The following is an 18,540-nucleotide window of genomic DNA, read 5'->3' on the forward strand; positions in this document are numbered from 1 at the left end:
AGTTGGGTACGGTGGCACACGCCTGTAATTCCACCTCTGACGAGGAAGTTTGAGTCTAGCTTGGGCTACATGGTGAGATCTTATCTTCCATCCCTCATCAGGAAAAGAAAGAGTGAAGGAGATAAACACGACCCATGTGCTAGACTTTTGGGGTGCTCTAAATCAGGATTTCAAATAGAACAGTTTTTTCCCAGACCCCCTGAGCATGTGTGCGCTCTGCTGTAAGTTGAACTCAGGGCCTCACACATGCCAGACAAGTACTCTGCCCTGAGCTTCCGAGCAGAGAACATTGTTCCCCCCCCCCCCCCCTCAAAAGCATAGAGAAGTAAAAAACCTAGGAAGCTATTCAAAACATGATAATCCTTAATGATGACCCATCCTTATGGAGGCTGAATCATCATCATGTCCTGGACTTGGCAACCAGTGATGGGACTACTCACTTCATAGTCACGTGGGTACATGGCTCTTGAATCTAGTACAGTGCCTGCATCACTACCCCGTTCCTACTGGAGCCTGGCCGCCGTGGTCAGGCTGAACGTGCAGAGAAGTGCTCTGGGGTGAGGGTCCCCGTCCACACCCTGGCTCTGTGTGGGAGCTCCTGTTATCACATCTGGACAGAGAAGCCTGCAGTCTTGGCTGGTGTTCCACTGCTGTGTTGTCCTGCACCCTTCTTTGAACAGAGGATGTAAAAAGGCTCTAAGATCTGCCCGCAGGATAGACTCTGCCCTTGCTTATCCCTCAGTCCCCATGAGCCAGGCATTCTAGGAAACACTGTGTGCCCCATCTAATGGAGAAGAGACTGGTGAGCCCCAGGGGACAGTCCCTCCTGACAGTGTCCCTTAGGTTACATCTACCGCTAGGCCTGTGTCCAGATGTTTCTTGTGGCCACAGGGCTCCTGGTGAGCCCCAGGGGACAGTCCCTCCTGACAGTGTCCTTTAGGTTGCAGCTACCGCTAGGCCTGTGTCCAGATGTTTCTTGTGGCCACAGGGCTCCTGGCTGAAGTCAGGTACCTAGGGCCCATGGGACTCAGGAAGCCCCCCTCTGCTGGCTGGCATGGCTGTGGGCCAAGCAGCCACCAGCTTGAAGAAATTCTTTCTTCAGGGCTTTCCCAAGCTGGCAGTTGCCTTTCAAGTTCAAACTGGATTTTTCTTGCTGTCGTTTCGCTGGTGGCCTACCCCGGCGCAGGGTCTTTCCTAATGAGGGTTTGGTGCCAAGGCCTGGGCACTTCCATGCCTCTAGGCTGTAGCTGATTCAGGCCTGTGAGTTGCAATGGGCAGCTTCCCAGTCGCACTTGGGCCAGGATACCTGGGGCTGCCCTGCCTCCTTGAAGTCCCTGCCTTGCCTTGAATTTCACTCTCCCTTAGCTCCTCAGGACTACCCCGACTCCACTGAGCCTCACTAACCTACCTTTATTCATAGAGGTGTTTATTATCAATACAAAGAACAGCCCTGCAAAGAAAAGAACCCCTGCATTTTTGTCCTCCAGCTTCAAGGCATTGACACAGGGTTGACCAGCAGCCGAGGAACTGGTGGATTGCAGGGGCCCTTTCCTGAGGCTTCTGCAAGGCTCAGCTGCCCCCAGCTCAGACCCTCTCTGGAGCTGCTGGGGATGCACCTCACGTTGCCTCCTTCCGCAGGCTTCTCTCTGTCCCATTTCCTGGGGCCTCATTAATTCCTCCCTACCTCACCCCGTGAGAAAGCAGGTCTGTGCTGAACTTGGCCCCAGCCCAGAGCTGGGTCTGAGCATGCCACTGGTTGGTCGGAGAGGCAGGAGGTGGGGTGGGGGTGGGGGTGGTCTTGCTCAGTCCCCACTCTCATGCAGGCAAGCAGACCGGTGCAGGCAAGAACCCCAGTGCCATCCATACCCTTATTGACCCCTACCCTATTTTCCAGAACCCCGAGGACTATGTAGACCAAAAATAAAAAACACGATCAATCTTATGTATAGTATTTATAAAAGGCCAGCCTCCCCACCTTTGTGCCAGTCTGGCTCCTGGGGTCTTTGACTCCCAGGGCCAGGATACTCTGGGCCCAGCCTCTCTTCTCCCAGGAGCGGAATGTAAGTCATGGCCCAGGTTTGAGGTGTGGGAGTCCCAGCCTCCCCAGGACTGGTGAAGGTCCACAGCAGGGATCTCTTGGGGTGCATACCATCCTCATCAGAACCTGCAGACCCCAGATATGGGGTAGGATAGGGGCTCCTTCCATGAAGGAGATGCCAGAAGAGGACAAGAGTATCCTAGATTTGGGGCCCAAGTGTTGGAAAGGGGGCTGTGAGATCGGCAGGCTGGAGGAGACGAGCCCTCTGGGTGCAGACTGCGGCTTCCCAGCAGGCCTGGGGGATGTCTTCAGGCCTGGGTTCTGGCTCTGTGTGCCCCTACAGCCTGTGTGACCCCAGGAGGTGGCTGCTGGGCCTCAGTGTACACAGCTGTGGGAGGAGGGTGGAGGGTTTCGGTGGGATCTGAGGCAACAGCCCCACCCTGTTCCTAGCTCAGGAAGCCCCTGCAGCTCTGGAGCCCAGCAGGGGGGTGGTCCAAGGGCCTTGGTCCTGGCTCTTCAACAAAAACCTTCCAATGGAGAGGATATGGGTGGAGCCAAATGCCGTAGTATTTACAGTGTCTCTCCCCTGTCTTTCACCCCGTAAGAGCCCCTGGGCTGGAGAGTGAGGGCGGGGTGCTGGGATGAATAGACAGAACAAGACCGGAGTCCTCCTAATGGTTTCCACCGTGCTGGTTGGTCCCGGAGGCCCAGTCAGTGATGATGAAACTCAAGCTCATGGTCATCAACAAGAAGCCAACCACAGCAAAACAAAGGGCCTGTTAAGGGTCAGAAATGAGAGAGGCCCGAGATAAGGACAGTTCCCTCATCCCTGCCCCAGCCCACCGGCTTCCAGGCCCCTCGTACCAGGATTTTAGGGGTGGATCTTGCAGGCTCCTTCTCAGTGGGCATGATTCGGAAGTAGAAGATGGCGGGAAAGATGAAGATGAGGCACGGAGCAGATGTGGCACCTGCAAAGAGCAGAGCAGAGCCACAGCTGGCCAAGGTCAGAGGCAGACTCCATGAGACCAAGCATTCTTAACCGGGGAGGTGTGCTCTGTGTTGTGAGAGCCCTGCCTGATTCCAGGGGAGCCCACCAGCCTTCCCCCATGTTCTGTATCCACCAGGCTGCAAGGCTGAAGGTGCTGGTGGGTGAGGAAAACAGAAGTGAATGAAGCCGGCAATGAAGGGGAGAGACTTGCTGCAGGATAAAGCCTTAAGGGGCCTGGGTTCCTAACAGCTTGTTAGAATTTGGATCGGGAATGCTCTCAGAAGGCCCAAGTGTTTGGTGGTGTGCTCTCTAGGAGGGTCCGGTTGGGGCTCTGGGGTTTGGAAGGACAAAACCTTTAGGAGGTGGAGCCTTGAGGGAGGTCCTGAGGCGATGGAATTAACCCTTTAAGGGGCTTGTAAGGTTTTGATCTGCCCCTCTTTCCCTTTAGTCCTTGGCCATGGGGTAAGCTGTTCTGTGCTGCCACACACCTCTGTCCTGATGGATTATCCCACTACAAGGCTATCCCAGGAGAGCCCCAGACTATATAGCCAAGAATGGCCTTGGACTCCTGGTTTTCCTGTCTCCACCTTCTCAATGCTGGGAATGTAGGCACGTGCCACAATACCTTGTTTATGCGCTGCTGGACTCTAACCCGGAGCATCATACACTCATAGCCAGGCAAACACTACTAAGTTGTGTCCCCGGCCCCTGAACCTTTTCCCTCTCTTGATTTAATTCTTACATCTATTGTTTTCTATATATGTAGGCACGTAGGTGCACGTGTGTCACCATACACACATGGAGGTCGGAGGACAACTTGTAGGAGTCAATTGTCTTCTTCCAGCATGTTCCATGGGGATCAAAGTCAAGTTGTCCATGCTTGGTGGCAGGCACCCTTGCTCAGTGAGCCATCTCACCAGCCCTGCATGTTCTCTTCGTAGGTTAATAGCTTCGGTGGTTCTGTTACAGCGACCAAGAGCTAACTGGACTAACTAACACAAGTCCCCCAAGAGACTCTTCCGTCGCTTCCACAAGGCGTTTCTGTCTGCTGATTTCTGTTCGACGCAGACTTGGAACACAGGGAAGCAAGAGTCTTTTCAAGATATTCACAATTCTCGGCACCCAGGTCAGTGAGGCGGACAAAGAGTTGGGTCAAGGAGTCAAACTTGGCTCATCCCAAAGATGTTTCAGAATTATCTAATTTTCCAGCTCAACACCTCAGCTGGGGTGGGACAGTGGACACCAAGCGTGGAGTCGGACAGCTCACCACTGCGGCTCTTACGTTCCTTTAATCTCGCTGGACTTTGGTCTCCCCATGTGTAGAATGGGGTAAGACATTATGAGATCTTTCGTTCTTGTCATATCTCACTATACCTCCGGGGCTGGTCTTGAACACCTGGACTCAATGATTCTCCTGTCTCATCCTCTCAAGCTAAGATTACAGGCACACACTACCACGCCCAATCCAAGGAGGTCCTTTATGAAGACTTTGGCCCCAGGGTCCATCCCATTATCTATTAAAGAGGACTCACTCAGTGGTTTTGAGCCTTCGAAATGGACTGCAATAGCTTTAAGAACGAGAGTTCAGGCTGGAGGCTAAACCGTGTGCACGGGACACCACTGTCACTTAAATGTAGGGTGTGTGCTGAGGGGTCTACCAGGACGTGCAGAAGTGAAATTCTCTGGGATACTGTCCCATTCCTAGACCAGGGCCAGACTCTCACCAATGATTCCAAAGATGCCCAAGATGTTGGGGGCGAAGATAACCAGCAGGTTGATGCAAGTAAGCAGGCCAGTGGCGATGAGCACGTGCCGCAACCAGCTGAACTCCTGGTTCTGGAACAGCATCTGCTGGATGGCGCGTCGTACCTGGGCAGGTGGGAAGAGCCATCAGTCTGGTGGCCCCCACTAGACCCTCCCTTCTGCTGGCCCAGTCACCTCTCCGCTGGCTCACCGGGAACAGAACGATTGGAACCGTAAGTGTGACTGCTATCAGCACGGCCACGCGCACACACAAGATCAGCACATCAAACGCGTCCACCTTGTTGTAGGTGTGCAGCAGCTCCGACTCCACCCTGTCTGTGGCAGGCAGGGAGGGTGGTCAGCAGGCCAGGGGGCGGTGGACCCTGACGCTGTGGGGAGTGGCACTCAGACTCACCTCCACAGCTGCAGGACACAGTCAGGCATCATACATCTAGTGAGTGCCTATAGTATTCAGGGCGCTCCGGCCACTGACCAGCCCTTGCCTCCCAGCCTGGCCTCCAATCCCACCCACGCTGATCCAGCCATACCGTAGAAGGTGAGGTAGCCGAAGAGGGCAGCCAGGAAGTACATGACATACATGACAGCAATGGACAGGTTGGAGATGTGCTGCATCTTCTGCTTCGAGGGGCTACAGGCAGGTAGAGAAGGGTTTTGGTGACAAGCTGAGCCACCCAGTGGTAACTGTATACGTCCAAGGCTCGCTCTGGCACCACATTCCTCTATTCAGCAGTGAGAAAGTCTCCTTCTTGCCCCTAATTCCTACTCTTTTTTTGTTTTGTTTGTTTTTTTGAGACAAGGTTTCTCTGAGTAATAGCTCTGGCTGCCCTGGAACTCAAATTGTAGACCAGGCTGGCCTCGAACTCACAGAGGTCCACCTGCCTCTGCCTCATGAGTGTTGGGATTAAAGATGTGCATCAACACTGCCAGGCTCCTAATTCCTACTCTTATCGACCATGACGATCTTCGGTCTGGTGACCTGGGTCTTGTCCCCTCTCCCTCCAGACACATATCTAAGGCTACATCTGCTCTCGCCGGACCATCAAGGCAGCTACCATCCCTCTCCCAGCCACAGACACCTACTCTTTGAGCTCTGTATATATAGGCAGCACCTCAGGGTGGCAGACGAAGGCAAAGGCCATGATGGGGATGGTGTATGCTGTCTGGAGAACCAGAGAAGTATGTCAAGGCAGCCCTCCCACCCAAGACCCTCTCCCCACTTCCCTGGCCTGGCTTGGCCTGTTGGAACCTGTGAGTTAAGTGTGAAGTATTTTGGGGTACAGAAGGCCGCAGCCTCAGGCTCATCCTGCAGCTGCGCCTTCTCTTCCAACACCACCGTGTGGCTGGAGTTGCCTGTGGCATTGACCAAGATGTGCAATGGGCAGGGAACTTGGAACTTCTTGTAGATGACCTGGGGTGGGGAAGAGTGAGAGCGTCAGTATCAGGCTGCCTGCAGTCACTCTGAAGCCATAGTCAAGATTAGAAGGGCTTCCTCCTCACCCCGGCTTCCCGGGAAGCCCTGCTCCCCCACCCTCACCCCGCCCCGACAGAGGACTTCCTTGGGTTCTTTCCTGACCAACATGGAGGGTAGCTCACTGCGATCAAGAAGAACACCATGCAGCTGAGGGAGAAGCCACTGGAATAGCCTAGGTAGCCTGCCAAAGAGGGAACCGTGAGACCCGGGCCTCCTGTGTGTCCCTTCCCAACCCGCTACCGGCTGGCCCTGTTGACTCACCGAGCTGCCGCATTAGAGCTAGGGGCAGAATGATGGTGACAGACACCAGGATCACAAGGTAGTTGCCATCCATGTACCACACCCTGAAGGAAGAAGAGTGGGAAACACAGTCAGAGGCTCCTTAGCTTGGGGCGGGGTCACCTGCTTCTCCCTGCTGGGGGCACCAGTGACGCCGCATTGTGTCCCCTGGCCAACATTTAACCATAACTCCAAGGCTTCCTGAGCTTTATCAGAAACGGGGGAGGGGTGCTCTCTGTCACACTCCTGAGGATGTGAGCTGGCCTGGGACACGGCTCGTGTGGGTCCGCTTATGACTGCAGGTCTGGGCAGCCTCCTAAGGGAGGGTGGAAGGCCCTGGCTCAGGAAGGGTCTGTGTTTTTCTTGAGGGTCTCAGGGACTGGCCAATAACTTGTGGCCCCTGTGGTCTTTCTTGGCCCCTGCATCTTGTATTATTCTGGCCCTCCTCTCTCCTGGAAATGAGCATGGGGCATAGACAAGGGCAGGAGGGCCCGGACCGTTCACGCCTCTAGAGCAGATTCAAAGGCGTATTCCTTGGGAAAGGTCCCTAAGACCCTAGCTACGGAATCCTAATTCTTTCTCCCTCTTCTCAATCACGCAGCTTGCTTGTGGGCACTGGGCGGTCAGGAGCAGGGCTAGCCTCTCCTCCTTCCCCTCAAACACAAAGCAAGTTGATGCCCAGCCGGTGCTGGCTAAGTAGTAGGCACCCCCACCCATGCCCTGGACTTAATCTCTTGGTAGTGGGGGGGGTGGCCCCATGGTCAGGAATAGCAGGTGCTTAGAGCTAAGCCTGAGGCCCTTCTGCTCATGTGCAGGGTCCTGGGTCACGTGGACCCTGGCTTTGTAGCTCTAGAAGTCCCCTCTGGGGGGTTTCCCTGGATGTTGCACACACAAACAGGAACCGAATGTAGCTCTCTGGGCTCTGTTCTCCATCAGCCACACTTCTGCTTGTCTACCAGGCTAGCTGGGCACCCATTGCTCCCCACCCGCCTTCCCCGGGCTCACGGGCTCGGCTCCTCCAGATTCAGGAAGGTCTGTATGACAAGAGGCAACTCAGACTTGATGATGTACAGGTAGCTGGACATGGCTGGGGGAGAAGGCAGGAGGACAGCTGCTGAGGTCCGCTGAACCAGCCAGCCCCTTCTGCATGCCGCTGCCCCAACCACCAGCCTCACCTCCAATGTTCTGCAGTGTGATGGCCAGGGCCGCCGCCAGCTTCCCTGGGGTCCCAAAGGCACGGTAGCCCAGCTGTTCGTAGGCACGGATGCCTGCAGAAACCGGGTGTCAGGATAGCCAGGGGAGCTTCCCCCAGCTCACCTCAGCCCTGCCCCTCTGCAGGCCGGCAAGAGGCTCACCCACGATCCCTGAGGACTTGAGGAGCAGGTGAATGGAGTAGCTAGACAGCAGGGCAACAGCTGTCAGGAGGAACCTGGAGAACGCGGAGGAAAAGAGGCCATTGGAGGCTGGCAGGGAGCGAGGAGCTCAAAGAGGCTGGGGTGGGGGAGGAGTCTGGGAGGTAAATGTCTGAGGAGCGGGTGCAAGTCAGGAGACTCCAGAGATATGATGAACAACTACTCCCTTTACCCAGGGTACAACACAACCCAGGCGGGGGCCCTCTGGGTCAAGAGGGCCCTGTGCCTGTGCTCTGAGCACCTTCTTTTCTTGAGTCTTTGGGACAAACACGTTTTCCATTCAGGCGTCAGGGCAGAGCCACCAAGTCAAGGGCGCGTGTGGCCACACAAGGCCTGGCCACAAGGGTTCAGCCATCATGTGTAAACGTAGTAGAACAGACTCGGGCCTGTAGGGCTAGCCTTGTGGGTTTGAAGAACAGTGAGGTATGTTTGTCTGGCTGGCTGTGGATGTTTCCACAGCAGTGGCCTGGGTGCAGAGTAAGAAGTGTCCGCCCACTGGATAGCCAACTGGAAGGTCCTGGGAGGTCGTCAGGGTTGGCAGCTGTTTGGGGCTGTTTGCAGAGGCACTCACAGGAAAAGGATGATGCCCGTATTGGCCATGGCGTAGGCGAGCCCCAGGATGCCGCTGCCCATGATGGCATTACTGAGGTTGAACACGGACATCCCAAACGATGTCTTCCCCTCGAACTGCAAGTACCAAAGTGGGGTGGGGAATGTGTCGAATCAACAACAACGGGAAAAAAAAATGGGGTATTGTGGCGTTCCCTCTCACTGTCCCTCAGCCCCCCACCTCTGCTGCAGAGCACCTCATCACTGTGTCCAACTTCCCCACAGTCCCCCCAGACCCCCCGGGTTGCCTGGCTCACATCGGTGAAGTGTGTCCCACTGCTGGAGCTTTTCTGAAGGAAGCCCTTGCCCTCGGCACAGTGCTGGGGGTCTTCAGCTCTGCAGGAGGAGGACAGCACATGGGACTCGGCTCCATCCCCGTGTCCTGCGCCTCTCCCCAGTGCTTCCCCGAGCTGCCGCCAGGCCCCTCTTCTCCTTACCTCTGAGTGTCTGTTGTGGACATGCCCACCGGTAGCAGCCCCTCCAAGTGTTTGCCGTTTGGCACCAGCTCCACCATCTCTGTCTGTCGAGGTATCTCCATGGCGCCGAGGACCACCCAGGGGCTCTGCTCTCACGCCAACACGGTCAGACGTCTGCGGAGCAGTCAGTCCCTCTGGTTATCTTTGGGACCATGGTCTAGTTTCCCACAGGAAGCCAGTGGCCATAGTACAGCTCTGAGAGGGGTCACTTAGGACGGGCAGGCACGTGAAAGCTCTGAAAGCTCACTGGGACCTGTCTCTTCCTTGGGATCTGCTTTTGGGGTGTGGAGTAGAGCTTGCACACCTGAGCTCCTAGGACACCCCGATGACACAACTCATAAAGCACAAGTCCCCTATATAGACAGTCCAAGCAAGCTCTTAGGGCCTCAGTTTCTCTTCCTGCACAGCGAGGGTCATTGGGTGATCTGAGTCCGTAGCCGAGTGGCACCAGAAGCCCTGAATGCTAAGTCCTGGGTCCTGACCCCTCTCTGCATGTGCATCTTGGAGTGAATCCCCTTCCTCACAGTAGTCCTGGGACACAATTTCCTGAGCTGGTCCTGTGTGCCAGGGGCCTCCTGGCCAACCTAGAATGGCTCTGCCCGATGGCTGGAGGCCTTGGGAGAGGGTGAGGGCTGTGGGCCCTGTTCCCAGATGCCCGGCGGGCTCTGTTGGCAGTTGGAACAAAGGGCCCTCTGTGGGCTGAGAGCTGGCGCTGTGGACAGCAGGCGCAGAGGATGCCCCCTCCAGAGCCAGGAGGCCTGAGGCGGTGCTGGGGCTGGACACCTGGGCCTATCCAGCCTGGTTGTGGTGAAAGGCCCTCAGGGGCCCTTCCAGGAAATGGATGTCCTAGGGCACAGTTCTCTGGGCCACTTGGTCCTCCTCACAGCCCTGGCCTCAGGACCACGCTTTCCTTCTAACATTGCTCTCTTGCCAGGGAGCCCCTAATCCCCAGGGCCTGCCATTCAAGCCATCCTCTGAACAGAGCCCTCATTTCCCTGGGCCAGGAGCTCAGGGCTTGGCTGGCTGAAGAGGAGCCCAGGTCATTGCTGGTGCTCCTTCTCTGGGCTTGGCTCAGCTGGACTGCAAAAGATCCAGCTTCCTTGCTCCCCACTGAGCACTGCCCAGACAACTCACTGGCCCCTCTCCCATCGCTGGGGCCAGGGGTTACCTACCATGCCCAGAAGACGTCTGGGCAAAGTGAACCCAGGCTCTGTCAGGACATCTTAAAGGCCAGAGTGGCCAGCAGGGGGGCTGAGCCAGAGTGGAGACCAGAAAGGGGTGTCTGTGCCAGGCAGGATAGATAGCCAGAGCCTGGGCCTGAGGTATAGCAAGGTATCCCAAATCCAGCACGGAATCCTCTCCCTGCTTCATCCCCTGACGGTCTCAGGTCTCAGGTCTCAGGTCGGCTTTGAAGTGGGAATCTACAAGAAGCTCAGCAAGCACTCAGGATTGATCTTGATCCTACAGGGAGCCAGGCTCAGGCCTGATGCCCCCGCACCCTGCAGACCTCCGTCTCACGTCACCCACCGGAGCACCTCACCCACTGCTCTGGCCCAGAGCTCAGACCTCGACTACCTCAGCACGGGGGACTCCATACCTGGCACCTTTACCTACCTCTGTGTCCCTGGTTGTGGATTTTGAGTCCCTTATCCTCCCATCCCACCTACTCAGGACCCTGACAATGTGGACCTCTCTTCTTGGACTCTCTTCCCCTACATCATCCATCATTCCCAATGAGGCTGCCCTCATGCTGCCCCTCTGCTGAGCTCTGCCTTCAACACCCCTCCCAGGATCTCACCTAGGTTGAAGGTACCACGGCCAGGTCTCCAAAATCCCTCCAGAGTACCCCCTGGCACTCAGTAGGTTGTCCTTGCTCGGTCCCCACCCTGGGCAAGCTGGGACAAGCCCTTGGAGTGTGCTGTGTCAGCATCTAGGCCAAGCAACCGTTTCTGCCATAATGACAGAGGCCCCCAGGGCTTGCCTGGGCTGGTGTGTGCAGGGCTTCATTCTGTTCTGGCATCAGGGTACCAGGCAGCCTGGCACTGGCTCCAGGGAGACTAAGTCCGTGGAATGGCTATGGGAGGTGCCTAAGGTGCTGGCTCTAGGCTCTCCTGTCTCCTTTCAGGATGTGGGGCTAAAGTCTTTGGGGCCTGGTGGCTAATATTCATAACCAGTTGTTGCTGGGTCTCGGGCTGCCCTGAGATCCCGGGGAGGATGTAGAATATTTGTCCTTAAGTGATCTCCAATCTGGTGGAGGTGATACTCTTCATGTTCCATTATCCCTCCCCTATCACCACCCTAAATCCCCTCTACAACTGGATGTGAAACACCTTTTTCTGGGACTTTAAAAAGGAGGGGAGAGGGGTTGGGGATTTAGCTAAGTGGTAGAGTCTTTCCCTGGCATGCTTAAAGGTCAGGTGCCATCCATTAAATGCCAATGCACAGAAAAAAAAAAAAAAAAAGGTTAGGGAGGAGGGAGTTATCAAGGAAGGCTTCCTGGAGGAGGTGGTGTAACTAGGCCTAAATTTCCAACAGAAGCTCCAAAGTGTGAAGCGAGGAAGAGAGCCTTAGGTAGAAGGCAAAGCACAGACATAGGCTCTGAGGTGTGGTGTCAGCAGGGAGCGAGGGTGGAAGGGAGATTCTGTGGCTACAGACAAGCCTTCCAGAGCCTTAAAGGCTAAGTCGGGGTCCGTGGAGGAGGTTTCAGGGCTAGAGCCCCAGGTGGGGACTAGCTTTGACCCTCTAAGGGAGAGCTCCGATACTTCCTAAGGCTGCCAGGTCTTCTCTTACAGCCTCAACCCTCCTTTGCTTACGTCAGGGAGTCAGGGTAAACTCGGGAGAGAAGCCTGATGAAGGAAAGCTGACAGCAGAGCCAGTCCCAGGGCGGGAAAAGTCCCTAGCCTGGATCAGCCTCACAGTGCATCATGGACAGAACACCCTCCCCCGGGACCTCATTGTCCCCCGATAGCCAGGGGTCCCGTGAGGCTAGACCAAAGCTGAGGACAGAATGAGGGAGCTCTATGAGGCTTCTCCTTCGAGAGCAGGCCATGGGTGTCCAAAGAATGGTCGAGCCTTAGGGTAGAGAGAGCACTGAGCCCTTGGGCAGGTCATCAGAATGGCATTGGTCATGAGCACAGTATGGGCCTGGACAACGAACTGGTGGCTGACCCAGGCCACCCCTCGGAGGCTTGTTTGTGCTGTGGGGAGATGGGAGGGGGCAGTACCAGCCGGATGGGGCAGCAAGTAACGCCTCCCACGCGGGCATCACAGAGCGAGAATTCATCAGGCACACCTCAGCAGGTGTTGACTTTGGCTAATTAAAGACTTCTAGGCCCAGGAATCCAGGCCAGGATGGGCTGGCTGCTTGCATCAGCCACTGTGGGAACCACAGCTTTCTATCCTACATCACAGTCCCTCAGTCCTGCTTTTCCCCTCCGTTCTCAGGGACTCAAGTGGGTTTGCAGGGGTGGGCTGGCTGCAAGGTGGACTGTGCTTCTCCCAGTCCGGCAGCCATATGTTCTGATGGGGGTGTGGGTGTCATATGAAGTTCCTTTTTATAGCCCAGGTTTCCTGGGCCTGGGAAGCCTTGACTTCAGCCCAAGGAAGACCAGGTGAGAAGGAGGTTGCTTGGAGTAAAGGGTCAAGGTGCCTGTCATTGAGGGCTCCCAGGTCGGGAAGCTTTCCCTGGGTTAGATATTATGACCTAGACAGCCACCTCTCTGCTGTCCTGCTTCTCCTAATTTTAAAGGGAAGACTCCATCCTGGGACAAAGAGTACATTACTGGGGAATCAGTACACATGCTTGAATTTTAAGTCCCTAACACAGCCGCAGTGACTGCTGGGAGACGCCCCTGCTGTAAGAGATCGAGGTGCAGGGCAAGTAGGAGGCTGTTAGAACAGTCAGTCACCCCTCGTCCCTCCCCTAGGCCACAACTTCACATTTTGGTGGTAGAAGACCCCAGTCCCGAACCCACTACCTCATCATCACCACATAATAAACAGGAGAGTGCAACATGTGGCCAGTGTGTGGCTGGCACAGATGGCATGACAAGGTGCGTGTGCAAGAGTGGGCAAAGCCAGGGGAAAGGTGATGGCCTGGAGCACTGTTACACTAGCCACCTCAATGCCTCAGCCTCTGCTCCTTGGCCCAGGGATCTGTAGCCTGTGTCTTGGTGTTCTGGCTATCCGGAAGTACCTAGGAGGATCTGAGAAGCCCAGCTGGGGCCGGAAGGTAGACTTTCCTGTGACAGGGTACATTTCCTAGACAACCAGCAGATGCTTACAAGCCACCTTGGCCTCATCTCCCACCTCAACTTGGACCCTCCTTTGCTCAGGCTGGTTCTAAGAGAATGCAGCCAGAACCTCCTGGCCCAAGCTGGCCAGAGCCAGCAGCAGCCCCTCCTCCAACTCCATTGCCAACTTGTTCAGAGGGACGGACGTGCGGCCAGAGGTCCTGCTGAGGCAGAGGACAGGACATCACGTGACTGTGCCCCCCAGAGGCAGGGGAGACCCTGCGCCAGCCAGCCTATCTTCCTCCCTGCCGACCCGGAATCCCCTGGAGGTGGCCAAATATTTGGACAGCCGGACTCCTGGCCCCAAGGAAAACTGGAACACAGGCCTGGGGCAGTTTGGGACTCATTGTAGACCCTGATGGGGGGCTAAAGCAAGGTCAGCTTGGAGGAGGGGAGACATTTGGTCAGGAGGATTGAGGCAGAGGGAGGGAGAGAGAGGAGAGATCTGAGGGGAGACAGCGCAAGAGAAAACATACACATTTCACATGTGCGCCCATGCGTACTGATCTAGACAGACAAGCAGACAGACAGACAGGGGCCCAGGGAGCTAGAGAAACATGGGTGCATATACAGGGTCACAGACAAAAGAAAACAGAGAGAAACAAAAACCATACATAAGTAGACAGCTTGATACTCAGGCATGGAGAAAGACACCGAGGGAGGTAAGACACAGAGACGACCATCGGAAGGCAGAGATGGGGAGACGCAGTGGCAAAAGACAGAGCCCCCCGCACGTGGGGGCACGGACCTTAAGTCCCAGCACGGGGGAGGCAGAGACAGGAGGATCTCTATGAGTCAAAGGCCAGCCTGGTCTATATAGCAAGTTCCAGACCAGCCACAGCCACGTAGTAAAACTGTCTTTAAAAACATAAAGACAGAGCTCTGGAAGAAGCAAAAAACGGGAGAGGAGCCAAAACGGCCATGTGCAGAGGAGGAGGCAGATGTGTGCCAGGCGCAGCAGGTACCCTAGGATGCCCAGGTAGAGCTCAGTTGGATCTCCATGAGGCCGCTACCGCATCTTCAGCTCCCCATAAATTCAGATTATGGCCCACCAGCCAGATGCAATGTTATCCAGGGGAGCCAAGGCCAGGCGGGTCATTAGGCCAGGTTCTACTAGAAAATTCGGAGACCTCAAGGCTGGTGCCTGAGACTTATTTACCTGGATAATGGAAAAGACAAGCAGAAGCGATGGCCAGTCGGAGTGACTCCTGTTGTCAGTGGCCACACGCAGGTGCAGACGTGCTGGCTGAGGGGCTGTGTACAGGACGTGGCCCGCAGAGCGGAAATCCAAAACCAAGCAACTCTGGGCCACTGGCAGGAAAGCCCCTCCTTCCCTTTGACCCCCAGAAGTGCTGCCTGGCCCTTTAGAGCTCCCACCCTCCCCTCCTATGTCCGTCTTCCCATCCAAAGCCCAAAGTCCATCTCTTCAGTACTCTTGCACCCGCTGCGCTGTGAGCGAGACACATAGTAGGTACTCAGTCAACATCACTGAATGAATGGAACGGGTTCAAAGCCTCTGTAAGTTCTCAGTCCAATCTACCTGCTCTGTGGCGCCTGATCCTTGGCGATGGCTACAAGAGAACTCTTCCCTCAGGGCCCCTTCCTGCCACAGCATAGACTATACATCACACCCCAGCTTTCTGTGCACACAAATGCCTAAACTACATCTCCCTAGCAGGAACTTCCTTGCAAACATGCTTTGCCCTCAACCCACACCCAGCCCAGACTTCCAGGCGATGCTTCATTCAGCTTCCTATCTTTTCCGGGTCCAGTCTAGAGTTCATGATCTACCTGCCTTCACTGTGCCTGTTTCTCCACGTGTGTGTGTGTGGGGGGCCCTCTAAGGCCACTTTCTAGGCCAGTGACACAGCTATAGGAATAGCCAATTCTTTCCAGCTGGCTATCTGAAGCCTTGGACTGTGGCATACAGCAAGCTTGAGACAAGAATCGGCACTCAACCGGATGGCTTGAGAGGGAAGTGAGGAGAGAGGTTCCCTGGACTCAGGCAGAATAAAACTCTGAAATACATGGTCTCATCCTTCCTAGAGACTAGTCCCGTACTCAAACCCAAGAAGTAAGATATGGTCACTCCTGCGGCTCTGAAATGTGCCAGGCATGGCCTCATGCACTCTGGATCCCTTCTACCGTGGGGCTTCCTAGGAAAGCTTTCCACAGCTGTGCAGAAGTTCCCTACTTCCCAACAGAACTACCCTTGGGTTTATCTAGCTTTCTACCCCCTACCCCCGACACGCAGTGAGTGCTCCAAGGGACTGGCTTCCCTTCCGAGAATAAGCCCCCATCACAGACTATGTACCAGGGGTCTCTTCTAGGACAATATAATAGCGGGAAGTGGATGAAGTGCTAGAGGTCAGAACCGAACTGGTGGGCTAAAGGAAGAATGCACATGGAGATGTCCTCCATGGGATTCCGCAGAGCGCAAGGGCCTTTGATGTAGGCCTCCTTAGCATTGTGGGGAAGGCAGACCTGGATTCAGGTCTCAGGTCACGGGGTGGGGAGTGGGGGTGCAGATTCTCACACGCCCCACCCTTGCCCCCCTTCTCTAGTGTAAACAAATGGCACGCATTCGCTGTAGCCAATGAAAGGGGCCAATCCAGCAGGGGCGGGCTCCTGAAAACTGAGTCTTGGGCCCCCTAGCTAGTTCTCACACTCGGGCCAGCCAGGTCCACAGGTGGAGAGGAGCGTCCATTGCGCTCCGCCCTCAGGCCAAAGAACCAAAGGAATCCAGAGCAGGCGGTGCCCGTTGGTCCCACTGCAAATGACACTGGTTCTGGGGCCAGCATGTATCCCGCGGCCCCTCAGGCGTCCCGGCCCGAATTGCCCTCAAACTCTGCCCAGTGAGGCCGGGATAAATATACCCGATTGCCGGCGTGCCAGCCCCGGGTCTGCCTCTTAGGCGCCCGTCGGGGCAGCGCTCCAGCGTCTTCTCCCGGCTACTCTCTAGCTGGTGCCCGTGGGTCCTGACTCGGGAAGTCGGTCCACTGTCTCCTGAGCCTCAAACTAGGTGCCCTGTAGACCTAACCTCGGGGCTGCTGTCCCCTTGTTATCCAGCTTGACCCCGCCAAGAAGCGGAGTCGACGAGGTGCCCCTCCCAGCACGCTGGCACAAGCTTGGAGCTGGGTGCCTACCGGCAGGCTCGCAGACCTGTGCCCTGGAGCGCGCAGGGCTCTGCTCTCGGAAAGCTGGGACTCCCGCCCGGCTCTCGGGGTACGAGGAAAGCCGCCCAAAGCCCACTAGGGACTGGAGAAGGTATAGTGGGCTCGACCCGCACAGAGCCCCCGGGCTGTGGCTCTATAACCCCGGCAGTACCTGGCCTCGTGGTGGGCACGTTCGGCGCTCGGCCCCGGAGAGTAAGATCCGCTCTGCTCCAGGCTGAGAGCTGGGTTGCAGCAGCAACTGCAGCCGCAGGGGATGAAGGGTGCCCGGCCCCGCCCCTGGCCCGCCCCCGGCCCGCCAATCCCTGGCTGCCCGAGGGAGGAGGGGCTGGTCCGGGGAGGAGCGGGGGCCTGGCCGGCTTGTCTCAAAGGGGCAGTCTGTGCCCTCGGTGCCCTCGGAGCCTATAGGTGGGAGAGCCTGGGTGGGGAGGGGTCGCTTGAGCCTTGAAGGATCGGGGCGTTGGTTCAGGTCAAACCAGAGATCTTTGTGAGGATTGTAGCTGCCCTGAACCCCTGAAACACTTTGCCTACATCTCTCTAAACCTCAAGGGATCTTCAACCGAAAGGAGTGGGAACACCGCAAGGCTTAGCTTCAGTGAGGGGCTTTAAATGGACGACTTTCAGACTTGACGCCTGTCTGCCTTGCCTGGTCACCTTTGCTTGTTAGTGGTGGATAGAGCGGGGAGAGGGCCTGTCTGAATTGGTTTTTTTCTTCACCCCAGAGAGTCAGTATTCTTGAGGCTGAAGCAGACATGGGCTGGGACAGCGAGGACATGAGGGCAGCAAGGGGTATTGCTTTGCCTCTTTTCTGGCCTTGCCTGCCTATGGCCTCCATTCTGTTTCTAAGATTGAGTGACAGCTGTCAGCCTGCCCGTCAGAAGCAGGGGGGGGGGCAGGACTTTGAGGAAGGGACTTTAGGGAGGACTCCTTCTTGGCTGGCAGTCGGTGCCACCTCTTTCTGCTTCCCACCTGGAGCTCTGGTGCTCAGAGGAAGGTGGTATGCAGGGAGCTGGGGGCGGGGTGGGGGATGGGGTGTTGACTTTCAGGATAAAGGGGGGGGGGGAACGGAACAGCTGTGCCCCTTGCTTCTCAGCCACTGGCTCTGATCCGATTAATTCCATGGCCTCTGCTGTTCCTTTCCAAGCTGGACTTCTCTGTCATATCTACGTCCTGATGTCATATCTCCTTCCGGATGCTGTGGAGACCTGCAGAGACCAGGTCTCACCCCTTTTCTGCCCCAGGCTGAGAGTCAGGACTCCTCAAATCTAGAAGTCCTGGATTCCCTTCTTGCTGACTCATGGCACCACCACAGCCAAGCCCAAGCGTGCCTCAGTTTCCCTCTGTCTCACAAGGAAATGGCTGTCTTTCCCTCTGTCCAGAGATAAGTAAGTGAGGAGAACGCTGTAAGCCATGGACTTAGGACTGACTAGGTACTGGCTAGGAGGGCCAGCGAGCTGGGAGACTAAGCAAAACCCCAGAAAGTCGAGCCCACACTTCCGGTAGCCAGATGACAGAAAGGAAGGCATCCTTAGCTGAGGTTGGCATAACTGCCAGACCAGAGCTTACCATGTCATGAAGAGACATTAGACGCCCCCTACCCTCCAAAACATCATGGGAAGCTAGGTAGGGTAGGGTCGTACATGCCTGCAATCCCAGCCCTCCAGGGCATGAGACGGAACCTCCTTGGATACTCACAGGAGATATTTGTCAAGGGATAGTGACACCAACTGGTAGTTCCTGAGGGTCCAGGCCAGGCTCCAGGTTCTCAGCATGTGAATTTTGGGGTCCTCGGTCCAAACTGAACAGGAGCAGAAACTGGCTGAGCGGCTGTGGGAGGACTGGAGGCTAGTGTGATGAGGGGTTCCTGGGTAAGGCCAATCATGGCTAAGCTGGGGGAGGGCGACTGTTTGTTGTTGCTGGGCCTGGACCCCCGCCAGGGTAAACAGAACTCTGAGGCCTTTCTCACCACCTGTGGAATCTCCCAGCCCAGGCCGCCTTAGCTGCACAGGCGGCAGAGGACGCGCTGATGGCTGCCAAG

The 18,540-nt window shown here is 56.1% G+C and overlaps 1 protein-coding gene across 1 annotated transcript; it reads right to left on the reverse strand.

Moving 5' to 3' along the window:
* Positions 1-1,937: 1,937 nt before the first annotated feature.
* On the reverse strand, positions 1,938-16,775 carry Slc38a3 (solute carrier family 38 member 3). The gene is made up of 16 exons (XM_052720204.1): positions 16,657-16,775; positions 8,999-9,151; positions 8,819-8,897; positions 8,524-8,639; positions 7,896-7,969; positions 7,716-7,808; positions 7,546-7,627; positions 6,523-6,605; positions 6,384-6,442; positions 6,037-6,198; positions 5,871-5,950; positions 5,318-5,418; positions 4,981-5,105; positions 4,751-4,895; positions 2,903-3,006; positions 1,938-2,814 (listed from the first exon to the last, which is right to left on the reverse strand). Exons 2-16 carry the CDS (start codon positions 9,097-9,099, stop codon positions 2,710-2,712), a joined length of 1,509 nt encoding a protein of 502 aa, XP_052576164.1. The 5' UTR covers positions 9,100-9,151; positions 16,657-16,775; the 3' UTR covers positions 1,938-2,709.
* Between the last annotated feature and the right edge of the window lie 1,765 nt (positions 16,776-18,540).

Source organism: Peromyscus californicus, unplaced genomic scaffold (genome assembly GCF_007827085.1).
Source record: "Peromyscus californicus insignis strain IS unplaced genomic scaffold, ASM782708v3 Scaffold_11__1_contigs__length_118956290, whole genome shotgun sequence".
NCBI classification, from domain to species: Eukaryota; Metazoa; Chordata; class Mammalia; order Rodentia; family Cricetidae; genus Peromyscus; species Peromyscus californicus.

Excerpts from the sequence above, each read along its gene's own strand:
- Slc38a3 (XM_052720204.1), bottom strand. The coding sequence starts at position 9,099 with ATGGAGATACCTCGACAGACAGAGATGGTGGAGCTGGTGCCAAACGGC. Across the intron at positions 7,970-8,523 it reads ACGGGCATCATCCTTTTCCT|GTTCCTCCTGACAGCTGTTG; the intron begins GTGAGTGCCTCT and ends CGCGTTCTCCAG. Across the intron at positions 6,606-7,545 it reads AATCTGGAGGAGCCGAGCCC|GGTGTGGTACATGGATGGCA; the intron begins GTGAGCCCGGGG and ends TTCTTCCTTCAG.